The sequence below is a fragment of the Coffea eugenioides genome, chromosome 5, assembly GCF_003713205.1.
Source record: "Coffea eugenioides isolate CCC68of chromosome 5, Ceug_1.0, whole genome shotgun sequence".
NCBI lineage: Eukaryota > Viridiplantae > Streptophyta > Magnoliopsida > Gentianales > Rubiaceae > Coffea > Coffea eugenioides.
Window position 1 is genome coordinate 1693550 of NC_040039.1, and position 16060 is coordinate 1709609.

Consider the following 16060-nt stretch of genomic DNA (forward strand, 5'->3'; position numbering starts at 1 on the left):
CTTAAAGCATCATTCTTTTTTACTGTATTACTTTTCGTATAGACTTTGGGTTCCAAAACACACAACCTAACAAAAGAGAGCTTTTCATAGATTTTTTTTCCTTTGAGTTCCAAGACACAAAACAATTCTACCTAAAAACAAATTCTTACACAATAGGCATATGCATGTGCACTGCACATGGGAGGAAGACCATGTTCTGGCAAACTCCATTCCCACTTTATATACATTCTTTAAATATTATAAACCCAAGGACCTCTCTTTAAGATACCAAGCTTGTAATAATTTATGCATGGACATGAGTTTCCATTTTAAATGTTCTTCTTTTTTTTTTTTTTGTCTCAGACGCAACTAAACCAAGGGAGTGCTATGACACAACCTTTAGATTTTTTTCGCTGCAGGTGAGGTTTGAACCCTCAACCTACAGCCCAAGGAGTGACTTAAGTCCCTCCCTGGTGGCCACTGAGCCATTGGCCCAGTGGTTCATTTTAAATGTTCTTCAGTTGAGGCTTTTTTTTCTTTCCTTCCCTCTGTTCATTTTGCATAGAAAGAAATTGTTGCGAACAAGAACATATGCATATGCTTCATAACATGCTAATGAGAAATTAATTTGTACTCCAAAAAAAATTAATAAAAACGAAAGCCCTTCGATTGTTATCCCTTTGTTGTGGGTCATGAGAAGGCAATGTATACCAAATACCCTGAAATCATTAGACCAAATCTAAGAAGAAGTGAGGTAATCGTTGTTTTTCAGATTTGATGGGAGGTTAGTGAAATTGTCACAAGTCTCAAAGTGACTTGCACTGACCGGAAGAGATTGTGAGGCAGCCAAATTGTTCTCCTTTTAATACCATCCAAGGGAAAAAAAGAAGCAAAAATTCTAGTTGTATGTGATTTTAGAGGTTATGTGTGAGATTGAAATCTTGTTCCATGCTTCAATATTACACAAAGTTTGCTCTTCGTACAAGCTTATGTGACACTTAGAGATCCATGTGCAAACTTCTCTGTAGGCTACAAAATTGTGATGAGCATGCAAGTGCAAGATTTTATTTGCATATAATCTGAGGTTGTTAGCCATGTAATGCACTGAAATATGAGGGGAAATACTGAAATATTGTTCCTCAAACTTCAATTGCAAATTTAAATTTTCTTTTTCAATTTCAATGTGGTTTGAATATTTTCAAAAAATTATTATCTAGAAGAAGTTGTAAGAAAAAGAAGGTGCAAATGGTTCTCCAAACTAGATCTTGTACCCCTTCATTCGAGAGAGAGCACAATTAAAATGGGAAGAAATTTACTTAACATTTTATTCGATTTGGGAACTCATAGCCACATTAGTAGATTGATCTCTGGCGTAAGCAGCCAGGACTACATTTCATCTCTCAGTAGATAATGAGAGGAACTCATGCGACAGCATGGGATTTTTCAGCGGACTTGGTTGTATAAGTCAGAGGATCGCCGTTAACATAAGGCCTGATTGCTTGACAGTAGTTTTGGTCATAGAATCTGCTCCAAAGCATGACCCCTCCATAGTTGGGATAGCTCTGCACAACGGGAAGAATCTGATTAATTAGCACTTCAGGTGGGATGTAACCGCCACTAGGTGCTGCCTCAGGGGCTGCAGGCAATCCCAGGAATAATGTATTAACGCCTGTATATGAAGCCCATTGATCCCAACTGGCAAAGAGTCTACTGAGATCGCCTGATGTATACTGACAAGGAGGATTGTTGTAAAATTGCACCCACACGTAGTCAAAGAGGCCAGTTTTGATAGCAGTGTCAAGATAATAGTCCGGAATGGGACATTGTGGTGCTGCAGATAGGTACACCTTTCTCTCTGGAGTGCTGTATCCCGAGAGTGCCCGGGCGAGATCATCCCAATACAGGTTCGATCCAAGTTCGATGTCAAAGTCTATGCCATCTAAAACAGCATCACCAAGTGGACGAGAGTCTGACTGACCGCCCAAATAATTGTTCCAGAGGTAGTCTGCAACATTGCGAGCATCCTCGGGGGAAGCCAGGATTGGTCCTCTTCCTGTCCCAGGAGAACCTCCACCAAGAGAGAGGAGCACTTTGATGCCCAGGCTCTGGCAAACCTCTATCTCAGAACTCAGGAAGGTGCATGGGCTCGGGATACAGTGGCCAGCTAAGTTCAGTTCCGGCGTTTGGCCACTGCCAAAGGATACCAGAAAGGCAATATTTACATAGTCATAGTTGCCACTATTGCAGGCCTCTTCCAGGCTTCCTTCATTGCCATTTTGGCCCCAGTAGACTGCGATTCCAGCGCCTTCTGAGGACCTGGTCAATGAAGATATCATCAGCAGGGATATTATTGCTAAGAACAGTGGTCGTAAACAGGCAGCCATTTATTTTTCTTTTTCTCTGCTATTTTTGCAGATTTATTTGGGGGTGAAATTGGTTGCCCAAAGATGGACCCTTTTATAGATGATTTCAGATTTACGGCAACAGTTCTAAGAATATTTACCATACTGCGTTTTACCCAAAAACGTGAAATGTGTGCCTTTTGCCAGCATCAAACCAACCATGGCTCAGACCTTATTCTATATTTAATCTAGAAAATCAAATGAATCGGTCAAATTCCATTAAAAATTGATCGAATCATTCAAAATCGGTAAAAAAAAATAGGCCTTTGAACTGATTTTTCATTAAAAATTTCTTTCTTGTTTATATATTCATTTTATTCAAATAATTTAATATTAAAATAAATAAAAATATATTAAATTATTAAACAAAGGTTGAACCGCAAAATTAATTGAATCGTGAATCGAAAATTCAGCCAGTTCACATGTAGGTCCGGATTTCAAAATATTGCCTTTTGCTGTTTTTTCATGCTTGGGAGCACTAATTGGATTTGCTTGACCATAATTATTAGAGTCATTTTCTAAAATAGTTGCTTGAATCATCCAGGACGATACACAATGGAAAACAGCAGTAAATTTTTTTGACTATTGTACTGTTATCTTTCTATGGCCTTGTTTGCAGACTAGTTTTTTGTCAAGTTTGTCTGCTACAAATTTTTTAAAAACTTTAACTACACTAATCTCAAAAAACGTTTCAAAAATTTTAAACTATTCATTTCAAAGTATTCAAAAAAACACACTTCAAAAATTTTTTTAAAAATTTTTATAATAAATTATAGTAAAATTTTAGATAAATATCTAAAAAATTCATTTGCCAAACGGGAATGTTCTTGGAGGAACTCTACGTTCTACAAGTGCCATAGTTGATATTCATTTTTTTTTCTTTTGGAAAGGAATGGGAAATAGTGAACGATGACTTCTAGGTTTGCGACACGTTTTGTCGAACCGAGGTGGACCACGTGCTCTTTACTCAATCGTCACATGATCCACCAACACATATTCCAACCCACACAAAAAAAAATTTTTTGCGACTCTTGAATTGATCATAAAGTCTCGATGCAGCGGCCCAGACGATACCACTAAAGATTGTGTTGGTGTGTGATTATTATGAATTTTTGTCAGCCAAGTAACTTTGGGTACACTTCCACTGGCCATTTGGTCCAGTGGTCACCACCCTTTTTGGTGATGCTGGAGGTCAGGGGTTCAATTCCTGCCTCTCATAAACTTGTCACTTTACGCGGCTGGTCTTTTGATCCCACGGGATAACTCGAGCTGTCCGCTCCCCCTCCTTAGGGTATGGCGATCTTCCTGGCTTGTTCAGGATTCGAGTCCCGCTGTTAACGTACTCGGTGTGGAATGGGGCCATCTCTCCCGAGTCGCATGGGATTAGTCGGGTTCCGTAAGAATTGACCCGGACATCCCCTGTGTTGACAAAAAAGAAAAAAAAAAGTAACTTTGGGTACACCTTGATCTGTAATGATTATCGGAGTCCAGTTGACCCAAAATTCTGCAGAACCAAAAACTTTTAAAGGCCTGCTAAGCATTAATTAGGTTGGGTTGATTGATTGAGTAATTGGCCAAGAAAGCCACCCAACGGCAGAACATGTAAATCAAAATTGATGACTAGGTCTAAACAGAATGTTGATTATTAGAGATGCATCTAGAAAAGTGAATCCTTTAGAAAGAGTTGCAGTTTACCCCTCTATTTTATAACTTATGTGCATAAGTAGTCCCCAAACTTTTGACTCTTGCAAATATGGTCCTCAATGGTTCGAATTTTGGTACAAATTTAGGATAATGGACAAAAAATCAAGATGGCAAAGTTCAAAATCAAATTGCCGTAAGTCAAAAGTCACTTTAAGATGATTTCTTAAGTCAAAAGTTCAATTAAGATGGTTTCTTAAAATTTAAATAGTGGCATTAAAAAGTGGTATTAAAAGTTTTAAGATGAAATGAGATACAAATTATATCGAAATTGCAATATATGTATACTAGAGAATTGAATAATAAATAACTTAGAAAAGGTAATTAAATTTATTTTTAAATTTCTATTGCTTGCCCTAACAAAATTTATTGATTTCTTTTTTCTCAAACTTGGAAAATACGTTGAGGTTATTTCATGGAGTGTTAAATATAATCGTTGATGTTGCACTTAAGACAGCTCTACGATAAAAACCCCAGCTCAGATAGGCGTAGAGGTTCTTTCCCGTCAAGAATATGATGCCAATGTAATTTGTTTAATAATTATTGGCTTTAGACTAATTGGATGACTGACGTGTCTTCAATTTTTCCTTAAACAGGGACACTTTTGATAAAAGTTGGAATGGTAATTACCCTTTGACCAATTAATTTTTGTACAAATTATAGACTTGTTGAAAATTTATCTTTCCTAACTCTCTTGAAGTAACAACTAGTCTTGGTATAAGTTTGTTCACAAATGTTTTATCCATATAATGACAATGTTGTTGGACCCAAACCGGACTAACCGGTCTGAATATGAACTGACCTTCTCCCAAAGATGGTTAGTAGCATAAAATCACTTTGATTAAAAATTAGTCAAAATCGTAAAAAATCAGCCAAACTAGTGACCCGATTCAACTACTTGACTCAATTTTCAAATTTTTTTTTTCTTGTTTTCTCGAAACATAATGAGTTACCTATATTGTAAAACTTTCATTTATTAATAGGAATAAGAAAATGGCACTCACTTTGTCTAAACATCAAAATCACTAACTTCCCTCAATGATTTCTAAATCAAAGGTTTTCATCCATATCATCTTATCAATTTATCATTAGTGATTCTAGCTTGCATTATAAAGTCATACTAGAAATTTGCCCGTGCCTTAGCACGGTCTTTTTTTTAAAAAAAAATTATTGTGAATTTATATAAATATGGATAATTTCAGGGAAAAATTGTAGAAATGTCCCCTGAGGTTTCTAACACTAGAACTCACATCTCCTGCAGTTTAAGAAATAGTACTGATCTCCCTTGAACTTACTGATTTTTTGCATATTCAGTCCAGGCTAGAAAAAATGCCATTAAATATTGTTTTAAGCAGCGAGATGAGAAATTTGTGCCAGATTTGCATTTGCGCTACATGCCAAGTAGTATTAGCAAAGGAATGACAAAACATTATAAAGCAATTAACAATTAATAAACTTCAAGGGGTATAGTTTATGGACAAATGGGCATTACCTATTCAAAATAATAGCTCTCTTTGGGCATTACTCTTAAACATTTAATTTATGATAAATACATCAATGTTTGTAAGTAAAATTCAAAAAGTGTTACAGTAATATTTTTACAAAAAGGAAACTGGTAGGTTATCTATTTAATATAAATTAAATATTTAAAAAAAAAAAAAGAAATGGCCCATAAAGTATTTACTCTTTATGGCTTTTCTTCATTACATGAATAAAGTATTGGCTCTTTATGGGCATTTTATTGTAAATCATTTAATTTATGTTAAATACATAAATGTTTGTTACTAAAATTGAAAAAGTGTTACATTAATATTTTTATGAAAGGAAAACTGGTAGGTTTTGTATTTAACATAAATTAAATATGTGAAAGTAAAAAAAAGAAATTACCCATAACATACCAACTCTTTATGGATTTCGTCCATTATATGAATAAAATACTAGCTATTTATGGGCATTTTACTCTAAATCATTTAATTTATGTTAAATATATAAATGTTTGTAAGTAAAATCCAAAAAGTGTTACACTAATATTTTTACGAAAGGGAAACTGGTAGGTTTTGTATTTAACATAAATTAAATATGTGAAAGTAAAAAAAAAAAAAAAAGAAATTGCCCATAACATATAATCTCTTTACGGGAAGAGATGATGAACAATTTGAATAGTAATCAACAATATGGGGATGAAATGAAGTAATTTATGGAATATGTAAGATTTTAATAATTGTAATTTGAAAAAGGTTTTACTATAATTCTATGTAATAATTTGATAGAAAGCAGCTATGATTAACATAAGATTAGTTATTTTTTAAAAGTTATTTTAGTTATCATTAAGATAAGATTAGTTCATTTTTAAATTTATTTTAAAATTAGGGATAATTTTAAACATATAATATAATATTCAATATGGGTAAAACCCAAATGACCATAACCTATTAATTCTCTTCAATTAAACATGCCGCATAGGAGTGAAAAACACTCTAATTAAAATAGTTACTTTCATATATATATATATATATATATATATATATATATATATAGAGAGAGAGAGAGAGATTCTCACCAAAAAGATCTCAAATTGGGTATGATTGTTTTAATTTAGTTTTTAATTAATTTTGGAGAATGGGCATATTTTAGACATGAATTCAAATTTTTATATATAATTTTTAGGTGTGTATTTGATTGCAACCTAATATTTTTGTAAAATTTTGATGGTTGGTCGAATATAACCAAGAAATAAATTTCAATATTTCTGAAACTTATAAAAATATAAAATAATAATTTTTGCGAATGGTGTAATTGATCCGACTAGATGACCCTTGACCCAGTAGTTTAGTTGCAGTAGGTTATAATAGTTAAAGAATGGTTATAATTGGATATGTCACCTGAATGTTTGACAAATCTATGTATATACCTGGAAGGAAAATACTAAAAATGTCACTATGAAAATGATTAAAAAATGGGACTAATCACATTATTTCTCAATTTGACAATTCAATCTTTATTAATCAATGAGTAAAATGGGCTAAAGTGATAAAGTTGTAATGAGGTGAATAATTTTAATACGGGACTAATCAAGTTATCCAAATTTATTTTCTTTAATTATGGAAGGAAAGAGGGGTTAAAGTCTATAAACAAACTATAAACAATTTATTAAACACTCATTTGAAGTGGAAAGTTTTAAATTTTAAATTTGAATTGACATAGGATTAGTTGTAAATCACTATTTAAAACTTTTTAATTGAGTGTATGTATTAAAATAAATGAAAAATTCAGGAAAAAAGTATGGGAGATTTGGAAGCCATCCAAAGGGCCTCTACTAAAACTTATAGATAGATTTTATTTAAAAAAATAAAGGTTATATTTGGTATAAACAAGTGTGAACTCTATATATATAGATCTATCAATAAAATTTTGTGCCAAACTGAAATTAATAATAAATGAACTTTAACCCATTCCTGAAACTGAAGCCCATCCATCCTCTAAATCTGGCATTGCACTCATATACTCGAAGTAACCATACAGACATGATAATAGTTTAATCTATACGTACATCAAATACTACCACTCAACAAACAAAAAAATCATAATTCATCACTAAAGAACCAGACGTTTCTGTGCTAAGACACATAACAAAGGACTACCATCTAGAAAAAGATCTGCTGATCCAGTTTCCAATTCATACTTGACTCCCAATACTTTTCGACACTATCCGACTAGTTGTTGCATGCGACATAAAGCTACCGCAGCTTACTTAGACCACCAATTTTGACCACTTGATTCCAATTCTTAAATCGCTATGATCCAACATCAAGTTCTACTTATGACTTTTGACCAAAAAATAGAAACATCAAGTTCTAGTTGCAGGCGGCCGGCATTTGGCTTAACTATGACCTAAACAAATACGAACAATGTGCAACATCAGAGGATTAATAATTGATACATTGTTTATGTGTATGTCTATGTCGAGAATCTTTTACACTTAGTATTCCTTGAAATATGACACACAATCTTTACTCCAATTCAATTTCCACACATAAAGCATGCAGTAATCAAGCCAAAAAAAAAATTGTTTATTCTACTAAAAAAATTAGAAAAATGATATACTCCTTTTGATAGAACGCTAATTTAGCATTAATTTTGTTATAATTTCCTTTTCTTATTGGATTGGATATTGCAGTAATGGACATATTTTGTTTGAATTTTATGTTTAGGAGATGTTTAGCCAATTGGAGAAGGAAAGTGCAGAAATAGCAGTTTTTAGAAGATTTTCCTCCAAATAAGTGTGAACGCGTGAGAAGACATCAATCAAGTCCGGAGTGCGTGGGATTCTATGCAGGGCAGTATCCTAATCCAAGTGGGAGTCGTCATCATAACTGGGAGATGATATTATCTACCAAGTTTCTAATTAGTAATTGGGTTGGTTTAGGAGACTTTTAAGCGCTTGAGTACCTATCTTTTAGGAAGTTAGTTTTCCTATAGTAGGAGATTTTTTTGGAATCAATTACTACGGATTGTGAGGGAGGAAGTTCAGTGTGTTTTTAGAAAGTTAGAAAATAGGAAGAGCAAAAGTCGGATCCCGCGTGATTACTACTCGGGCAGGGAATAAGAAAGGGGAGGACGGCAGCCGCTTGGCTCTCTTCTCCTCTAAGTAGCTTTTTTCTATTGTTAAACATTGACGCAATTTCCTTCAATGGAATTGCGTGAGTTACTCTCAATGGAGAGTAACTAATCTTGTTTTCTAGTCAAGGGGACAACTGAAGATTTGGTTTGGCAATTACTGTGAAATCTAAATTATTTTAATTGTTTCCTCCATTTATTGGTATTTATATGTTTTCTGCTTTTAATTGTTGTTATAGCTATCGTGTCTGATTGAATAGGTGCGCAATATTTAATTATTCACGTAGGCTATTTGCTAATTGGGGGTAGTTGAATCCGTAATTGTTTGATTACTTCCGTCCTGGTAGCAACTGACATAATTGGGTTTATGTTAGAAAAACATACGATCTAATTTAAACAAACCCTCGTAGCGTATTCGTTAGTTAGGGTTGGGCTCTAATGCTTGATGCAATCTAGAAATTAAATCCTACGGTCGTACCTAAGGTTATTTTCTGGTTAGAGAAATAGTTAACGGTCGTACCTTGACTATAAAAAAAGTAAGGAAGAATTGGTTGTTTATCGCGTGTATGACAGTTATAACCAATCTATTAGTGAATGTTGGAATTATTGTTGCATCAATGATCAATGCATGAACTATTTTTGAAGTGTATCCTTGGCTAGAATTTCCCCATTTATTTCTGTCAATTAATTATTTTTCACATTTGAGTTATTTAGTCATTAGCATTTAATCCTAAAACCCCCCATTTATCTTGATTCGAAAGGAAATAAATTTCTCCCCAATCCCTGAGAAGACGACCTTGCTTGCCACTGTCTACTAGTTAGTGAATTTAGTTAGATAATTAATTATAGTATATCGGATTAAGTAAACTCTTCAGGAACAGGGTAAATCAAGTAACCCATTGCACACCTAGAGTCCCTGCTCCAGTACTTAGAATTGATTATTGATTACTTTTGGTGGTAGTTAGATTGTATTATTATTATTGCACAGGCTCGGAATCTGTCACCCTTTTAGATATCGGTCCCTCAGGCACAATTTACCGCTAAATGGTGAAATAAGTTATTTTAATCTTGGGAGGAGAGGTGTGTTGGATGGTTCGAGCGAAAGGAATGTAAGTGAGATGTGTTCAAATTTGAACTCTCCTACTTATACTAAAAGAAAAGTTATTTTAATCTTTCAATTGTAAGAATTTCGATCACTTAAAATATGGACAACTATCATCGTGATTGAGAACACATATTGAAGAGATAAGTTGTTAAGACCAGAGAATTTTTCTGAAGATTACTTCCAAAAAAAAAAAAAGTTTGACCAAGAAAAAAACATTTGAAACATAACCCCCTTTCGGCTGTTTGGTGAAAGTAAAGAAAAAGGGAAAGTTATGCACTTAACTGGTACTATAATAAATATTTTTTTTTCTGCCGTCCGTTTTAAAATGGTCAACAGGAAACACGTCACTCCAATTTTCACTAAACGATAGATTTAAAATAAAAACAACATTTTGGATTCCAAATTATATACGTACGACAAAAACGTCGGATTCCCCTCGGCATTAAAATAAGGAAACAAGATTATTTAAACACTAATGCTGATGGAGCACATAATATTTGTGTTGTTTGCTCTCAGTATAACCAAATTTTAATTGTTATTGTCCAATTTAATTTTTAGATTTTCTCTTTATTTTTTTTTATCCTACCTTTCTATCCCTATACCTTCTCTCCCTAATTCCAAGACCCTATATTCGAATTTTGAACTTGATAACAGGAAGGACCAACCTAGTGATTAAACATTAATTACTTGCATAAAGTATACAGAAAAATCTTTTTATGCACGGTCAGTGTATACATTAGCAGGTTTAAAATGCATGCTACATATGTAAAATTTGGTGTTTGAATTATGTCATTAACAGAAAAAATAAGTTTACACTTGTTTAACAAAATAACATTATAGAGGTAAGAAATGAATTTTTGCGTTTAATGGTTTCTTTTTTTTTAATAACATTAATTGTTTAATGGATGCCTTGAAAGTTACCAATTATTCACAAGTATGAAAAAGAGATTATATTAGGGGTGCAAATGGCAAAGTTAATATAAAAAAATTTTTAACAGCAAAAGACAAGGTAGTTGCTATAAAATACTATTGCTAGAAACGTGAAAGAATATTGAAGATTCATTTGCGAAATACTAGGGTGGTGAGTAGGGGGATTTATCTAGTATAAGTAGGAGATAAGGAGTAGGAAAGAATATTGAGAGATTACTTTTGATGGTGAAATTTATCAAATATAACTAATAGATAAACAATAACAACTTTCTTCTCTTGTCAAAATACTAGAATAAGCATTTTTGTATTTAAATTTTTTTAATGAATTTTCCTAATCAGTAAATTCACATGATCAAAATTATAGCATCCCTACATTCAAATATTTTCTCAAATTAACTATAATTTTTTTAAAAATAAAAAGAAAAAATAAGCAACAAGGAGACAGCTTGATCCCTGTAAAAGAAAGAAAATATATTCTAAATTTGATTGTAAAAGCGAATTTTGGCAAATAAAAATGTACCCTGTTAGTATTAAATATACAGCATTTAGTATTCCTCAAGAACAATATGAATGGTTAGTTATATACGAATGTGCAATGTGCATGCATCATTAACCAAGAGTCACAATTAATTTGGTGTTTCATAAATGGCAAGGTATAACCTAGTGCTGTTATATGAGTCATGATTGCTATTATACAGAGGAAAGGTAGAAACGGTTACAATACAATTGTTTTTGAACTTTAATAACTGTCCATATAAATCTCATATATAATAATTGCGTATATTTTGTCATATTGTATTTGTATGGTGGGGCTGGTCATCGCAGCAGAACCAATCATAACTCGCCACTTAAGCAATTCATTTTGGAAATCCATTTTTTTCCCCCTTATTTTGGAAGCTCATTTCTCATCACTCCTTAAAGACGGTGCCGTCTATAAAAGCTCTTGCTATTGCTCATTTTCTGCTGCTACTTGGTTCGGTGGAGACGTATTTTGTTTCAGGTGCTTGGCCGTGGAAGAAGCTTTGGAGAACTAATGACGAAAGATATTCACTTCTTTGAGCTCAACACTGGAGCCAAAATCCCGGCGATTGGTCTCGGCACCTGGCAGGCAGATCCCGGCGTCGTGGGCCAAGCAGTTGAGATCGCCATTAAGGTTCCCCCACTACCCTTTCTCTCTGAGGTTCTGAACAAATTCTTGTTTGCTATTGTATCTTGTAACGTATATGTTCGCACGAGAAATGAAAACGCTTTCATCAAAAGTGTTCAAACTCATCTTTAATTGGGAGAACCCAAATCGAAATTGATCAAAAAGTAGAGCAAATTGTGTTGTTCTGCAGTTGGGATTGCTTTGGAAGTCAATACATTTTCTTTGCACAGATGACTAGCTATTTAACATGATTCTTGCCTTTTTAATTGGATAACTACCCAAGAATGTTTACCCCATTTGACTTGAATTCGTTTTTATTATCTTTGTTGGAAAAGTTTTCGTCCAAAGAACCGGCTAATTTCTCCCTAGATTTTACCAACACGCTTTTTTATTGTTGGTTAAGATTGAAATTTGAAATGGATTATATTGACATTTATGATGATTATTAGTATACATTAAGTTTCATACCTTAAATCTTTGCCATGTCTCCGTTTGATTGCAGGTTGGCTACCGTCATATAGATTGTGCTCGAGCTTATGAGAATGAGAAGGAGGTATATATATTGTAATTTTAGGGCATTGCATTCTCCAGTTTAGTACCTTAAGACAATAAGAAGGAGGTATATATATTGTAATTTTAGGATATTGGCTTTTTAATTTCCTTGGAAAGAATACATCAACAAAAGGATTAAACCATAGGTATCTTTTATATCGTAATATGGACTAATTTTTCTTTTTCTTTGTAGATTGGTTCAGTTTTGAAGAAACTATTAGAGGATGGTGTTGTGAAGAGGGAAGAATTGTTTATTACCTCCAAACTTCGGTAATTTTCCAGATTATATTCCATTCACCTTGCTGCTAACATCATTTTCTGCACCGCGCTTTCTGTTGTCAATAATGGATATAGTATACTGACAATTTTTCTAATTTATGAAATGACTATTTTAACTTTTAACCTGTAATGATTTAATCAATTCCCAGTTAGCAAAGGAAGCTTCTATTTAGAAACTTAACACCCCTATACCTATTCAATTTTTTTTTTATTGTAAGTATCAGGATATTAAGGAATGTCATATGTTGCTTCAAAATTGAAATGAATAGCACATGAGCTTGTGGTAAATTAGGATGACTCTGTAACTTTAAGGTGCAAATTGTCAAAAATAGAAGTTTCAGATGCAATGTGCTACTAGTCGGTAACTTCAGAGTGAAAAGCGAGAATTGCTGAAATGTTAAGGGTACAAAGTGTAATTAGTCAATTTTTAAAAAATAATTAGCAAAAGCTCCTGATTTCATTATGTACTTGTTTACATTTTAAGAATTTAGATGGTTTCTCACTCATGCAGGTCTTCTGATCACGCTCCAGAAGATGTACCTGCAGCACTAGATCAAACATTGCAAGACTTGCAACTTGACTATGTTGATTTGTACCTTGTATGTTATGATTCTTAACTTCATTATCTTCCCCTGAAGCAGCATTTTACAAACCTTGTCTCAACTTTTGAAAAGCTAGAAATTTGTGGTAAAAAATCAGCCAGGATGGTATATCTGTAATCAAAATGATCTTTATGCTGTTGTTTTGATGTTTGTCTGTTATGATTCGTGCATTGATTATCTCCCCTGAAGCAACAGTTTAGACACTGTCTGAACTTCTGAAAATCTAGAATTTGCGGGGTAACAATTCATCCAGCACAGTATCTGTAATCAAAATGATTTTTTTACTGTTGATTTGATGTTTGTCTAGCATTGTTTGTTCCTCTTGGACCCAACATTTGATTCATTGTAGACATGAAAATGACTAACTTCTTATTTTGATTCATGGGACATCACCTTGTGGAGATTTTCATGTTGTTTTTTTCTTTTATTCACACGTCAATTGTAATTTAATTCTTTTCTTCAAGGTTCATTGGCCTGTACGGAGAAGGAAGGATTCTGTTGGGTTTAAGCCGGAAGATCTTCTTCCGGCAGATATTCCTAGCACTTGGAGAGCCATGGAATCACTGTACAACTCTGGTAAGGCCCGAGCTATTGGGGTCAGCAACTTCTCTGTGAAGAAGCTTGGAGATTTGTTAGCTGTAGCCCAGATTCCTCCTGCTGTTAACCAGGTGGAATGTCATCCTTCATGGCAACAGCCAAAATTGCGGGAATTCTGTAAATCCAAGGGAGTTCACCTCTCTGTAAGTTTGGAATAGTATGAAAATTACTCATTATATGTTTAGTTCTGCATCAATTTCTGATTTGTACTTGAGCATGATTATATGTCTTGTCTTTAGAACTATACAGCTTTTTACGTTAAGGGATTTCCAGCCTGCAAGATAGTACCTTTTTGTCATGGTTTTGACATCCCAATTCACAGCTCAAAAGGTAAAAGTGAAAAGATTAATGAAATGAAGCAAGCAAGCTAGCTTTGTCAGAGTCAGATGGAAAACCTGGAAGGCCTGGAACCTCCTCTTTTCTTTCTTTGATCACTAGTGCAGTATGTTGAATTCAACAACAGTAACTGTCCATTCTAAGATTCAGGAACATCAGTATTTGCATTGTCCTTCTTCAACTTGATTAGTCATGATTTTTGTTTTTGTCTATCACAAAACATTTGTCATGACTGAGAAAAATTGAAGTTACTGTAAGAAGCTGTTGATCCATCTTTTTTTAAGGCACCATTTATCCATCTCAACTCTCTAACAATTTATCAAAGCAATGATTCAAATAGCAAACTAAATAGTTAAAAAAAGGGTTGTGGTCAGACTGAAATCTTCTTTAACGGTTAGATCTGTATGACCATTTAAACAGGACAAGGAGAGTACTTTTTATTTCAAGGCAGTAATACTATACAGCTGAATGATCAATTTTATTTTCATTGTTTCTCTATGATTTGTGCCTCATCTTTTTTGAAATTAAAGATTGAGATATTCATTTGTGCAAGTTTTGACACTACTGGTAATACTAGGAGCACATATCCTGTTAAAATGTTAGGGATTCAACTCTCATCAGTACCAGTTGCAGCAACTGCCTTCCCTTTCCCATGATATAATGTCAAAAGAATCATATTTATCCGTCCGTCTTATTAACAGGGATATTCACCGCTGGGCTCTCCTGGCACGACATGGCTCAAGGGTGATGTTCTTAAACATCCAGTTTTACTTTCAGTTGCAGAGAAATTGGGCAAAACTCCGGCACAAGTAGCTCTTCGTTGGGGTCTCCAGATGGGCAACAGTGTACTTCCCAAGAGCACTCATGAGTCAAGGATCAAAGAGAATTTGAACATTTTTGACTGGTCTATACCTGATGATTTGTTTGTCAAATTCTCTGAAATTGAGCAGGTAAGTTTTTGCAGTTCTTAATACAGTTTCTAAGTTAAATCACCATAGAACCATTTTCTAGCTGTGTCCTGAACAACTTGTTTCTTTCAAACTGTGCAGGCAAGACTGTTGAAAGGTACAGGATTTGTCCATGAGACTTTTGGCGAATACAGAACTCTTGAAGATCTCTGGGATGGTGAGATCTGAGGCTGAATCTGATGAAAAATCGATGACTTGGAAAAGTATGGGACCCTGGTGAAGCTCTGGCTATTAAGCTATCTTCTACTGCTGCTACTTTGGCTCTGATTCGAATTTCCTTGCGAAATAAAATAGGACCTTGCTATAATATTGGGGCTAGCAATTTTTTTTTTGGGGCCAAAGTACCATGTTGCCGCTTCTTGGAAATTATATGCTAGAGAAACAGAGTAAGAAGAAAAGGGAAGGAACCCTTTGTTTACTTGATCATTCTTGGTCTAATGCTCATGTCTCTTTACTGCATTTGCTCTATGGATTTCATGGGATCGAGAATTCGATACTTTTTTATTTTGATTTTGATTTGAATTTGTTCGAGGTAGAATTACTTTACATATATTTGTAGATTATTTGTTCACAACTGGGGCTTTTATCATGTGGTTTTTCAAGTCAAAGGTCATTTGTCAAGACATAGGTGTTTAGCAATCCCTTAATAAGTTGAGCAAGAGCAAATTTTAGGAAAAAAAAATGTTGAGCAAGAGCAACCAACTCTTGATGGACTCAAGGTAAAATGTAGTTGAAAATCTAGGCTGTAATTAAATTTTACTGACTTGATTTTGAGGGATGAAAAATTATTATTTTAAAAGAGAAAGACGAAAAAATTTATTTGTCGAAATGCGAAGAATGGTTTG

General features: G+C 33.8%; 2 protein-coding genes across 2 annotated transcripts; one reads left to right on the forward strand and one right to left on the reverse strand.

The window, feature by feature from the left end:
- Nucleotides 1–1400: 1400 nt before the first annotated feature.
- LOC113772327 (acidic endochitinase-like) lies at nt 1401–2385 on the reverse strand. The gene has a single exon (XM_027316920.1). It carries the CDS (start codon nt 2361–2363, stop codon nt 1401–1403), a length of 963 nt encoding a protein of 320 aa, XP_027172721.1. The 5' UTR covers nt 2364–2385.
- A 9287-nt stretch (nt 2386–11672) lies between these two features.
- LOC113772474 (NADPH-dependent aldo-keto reductase, chloroplastic-like) lies at nt 11673–15761 on the forward strand. Its single transcript, XM_027317075.1, has 7 exons — nt 11673–11887; nt 12384–12434; nt 12627–12703; nt 13224–13311; nt 13779–14054; nt 14949–15197; nt 15297–15761. Exons 1-7 carry the CDS (start codon nt 11768–11770, stop codon nt 15381–15383), a joined length of 948 nt encoding a protein of 315 aa, XP_027172876.1. The 5' UTR covers nt 11673–11767; the 3' UTR covers nt 15384–15761.
- Nucleotides 15762–16060: the final 299 nt, after the last annotated feature.

Excerpts from the sequence above, each read along its gene's own strand:
- LOC113772327 (XM_027316920.1), bottom strand. The coding sequence starts at position 2,363 with ATGGCTGCCTGTTTACGACCACTGTTCTTAGCAATAATATCCCTGCTG.
- LOC113772474 (XM_027317075.1), top strand. The coding sequence starts at position 11,768 with ATGACGAAAGATATTCACTTCTTTGAGCTCAACACTGGAGCCAAAATC. Across the intron at positions 12,704-13,223 it reads TTTATTACCTCCAAACTTCG|GTCTTCTGATCACGCTCCAG; the intron begins GTAATTTTCCAG and ends TCACTCATGCAG. Across the intron at positions 15,198-15,296 it reads AATTCTCTGAAATTGAGCAG|GCAAGACTGTTGAAAGGTAC; the intron begins GTAAGTTTTTGC and ends CAAACTGTGCAG.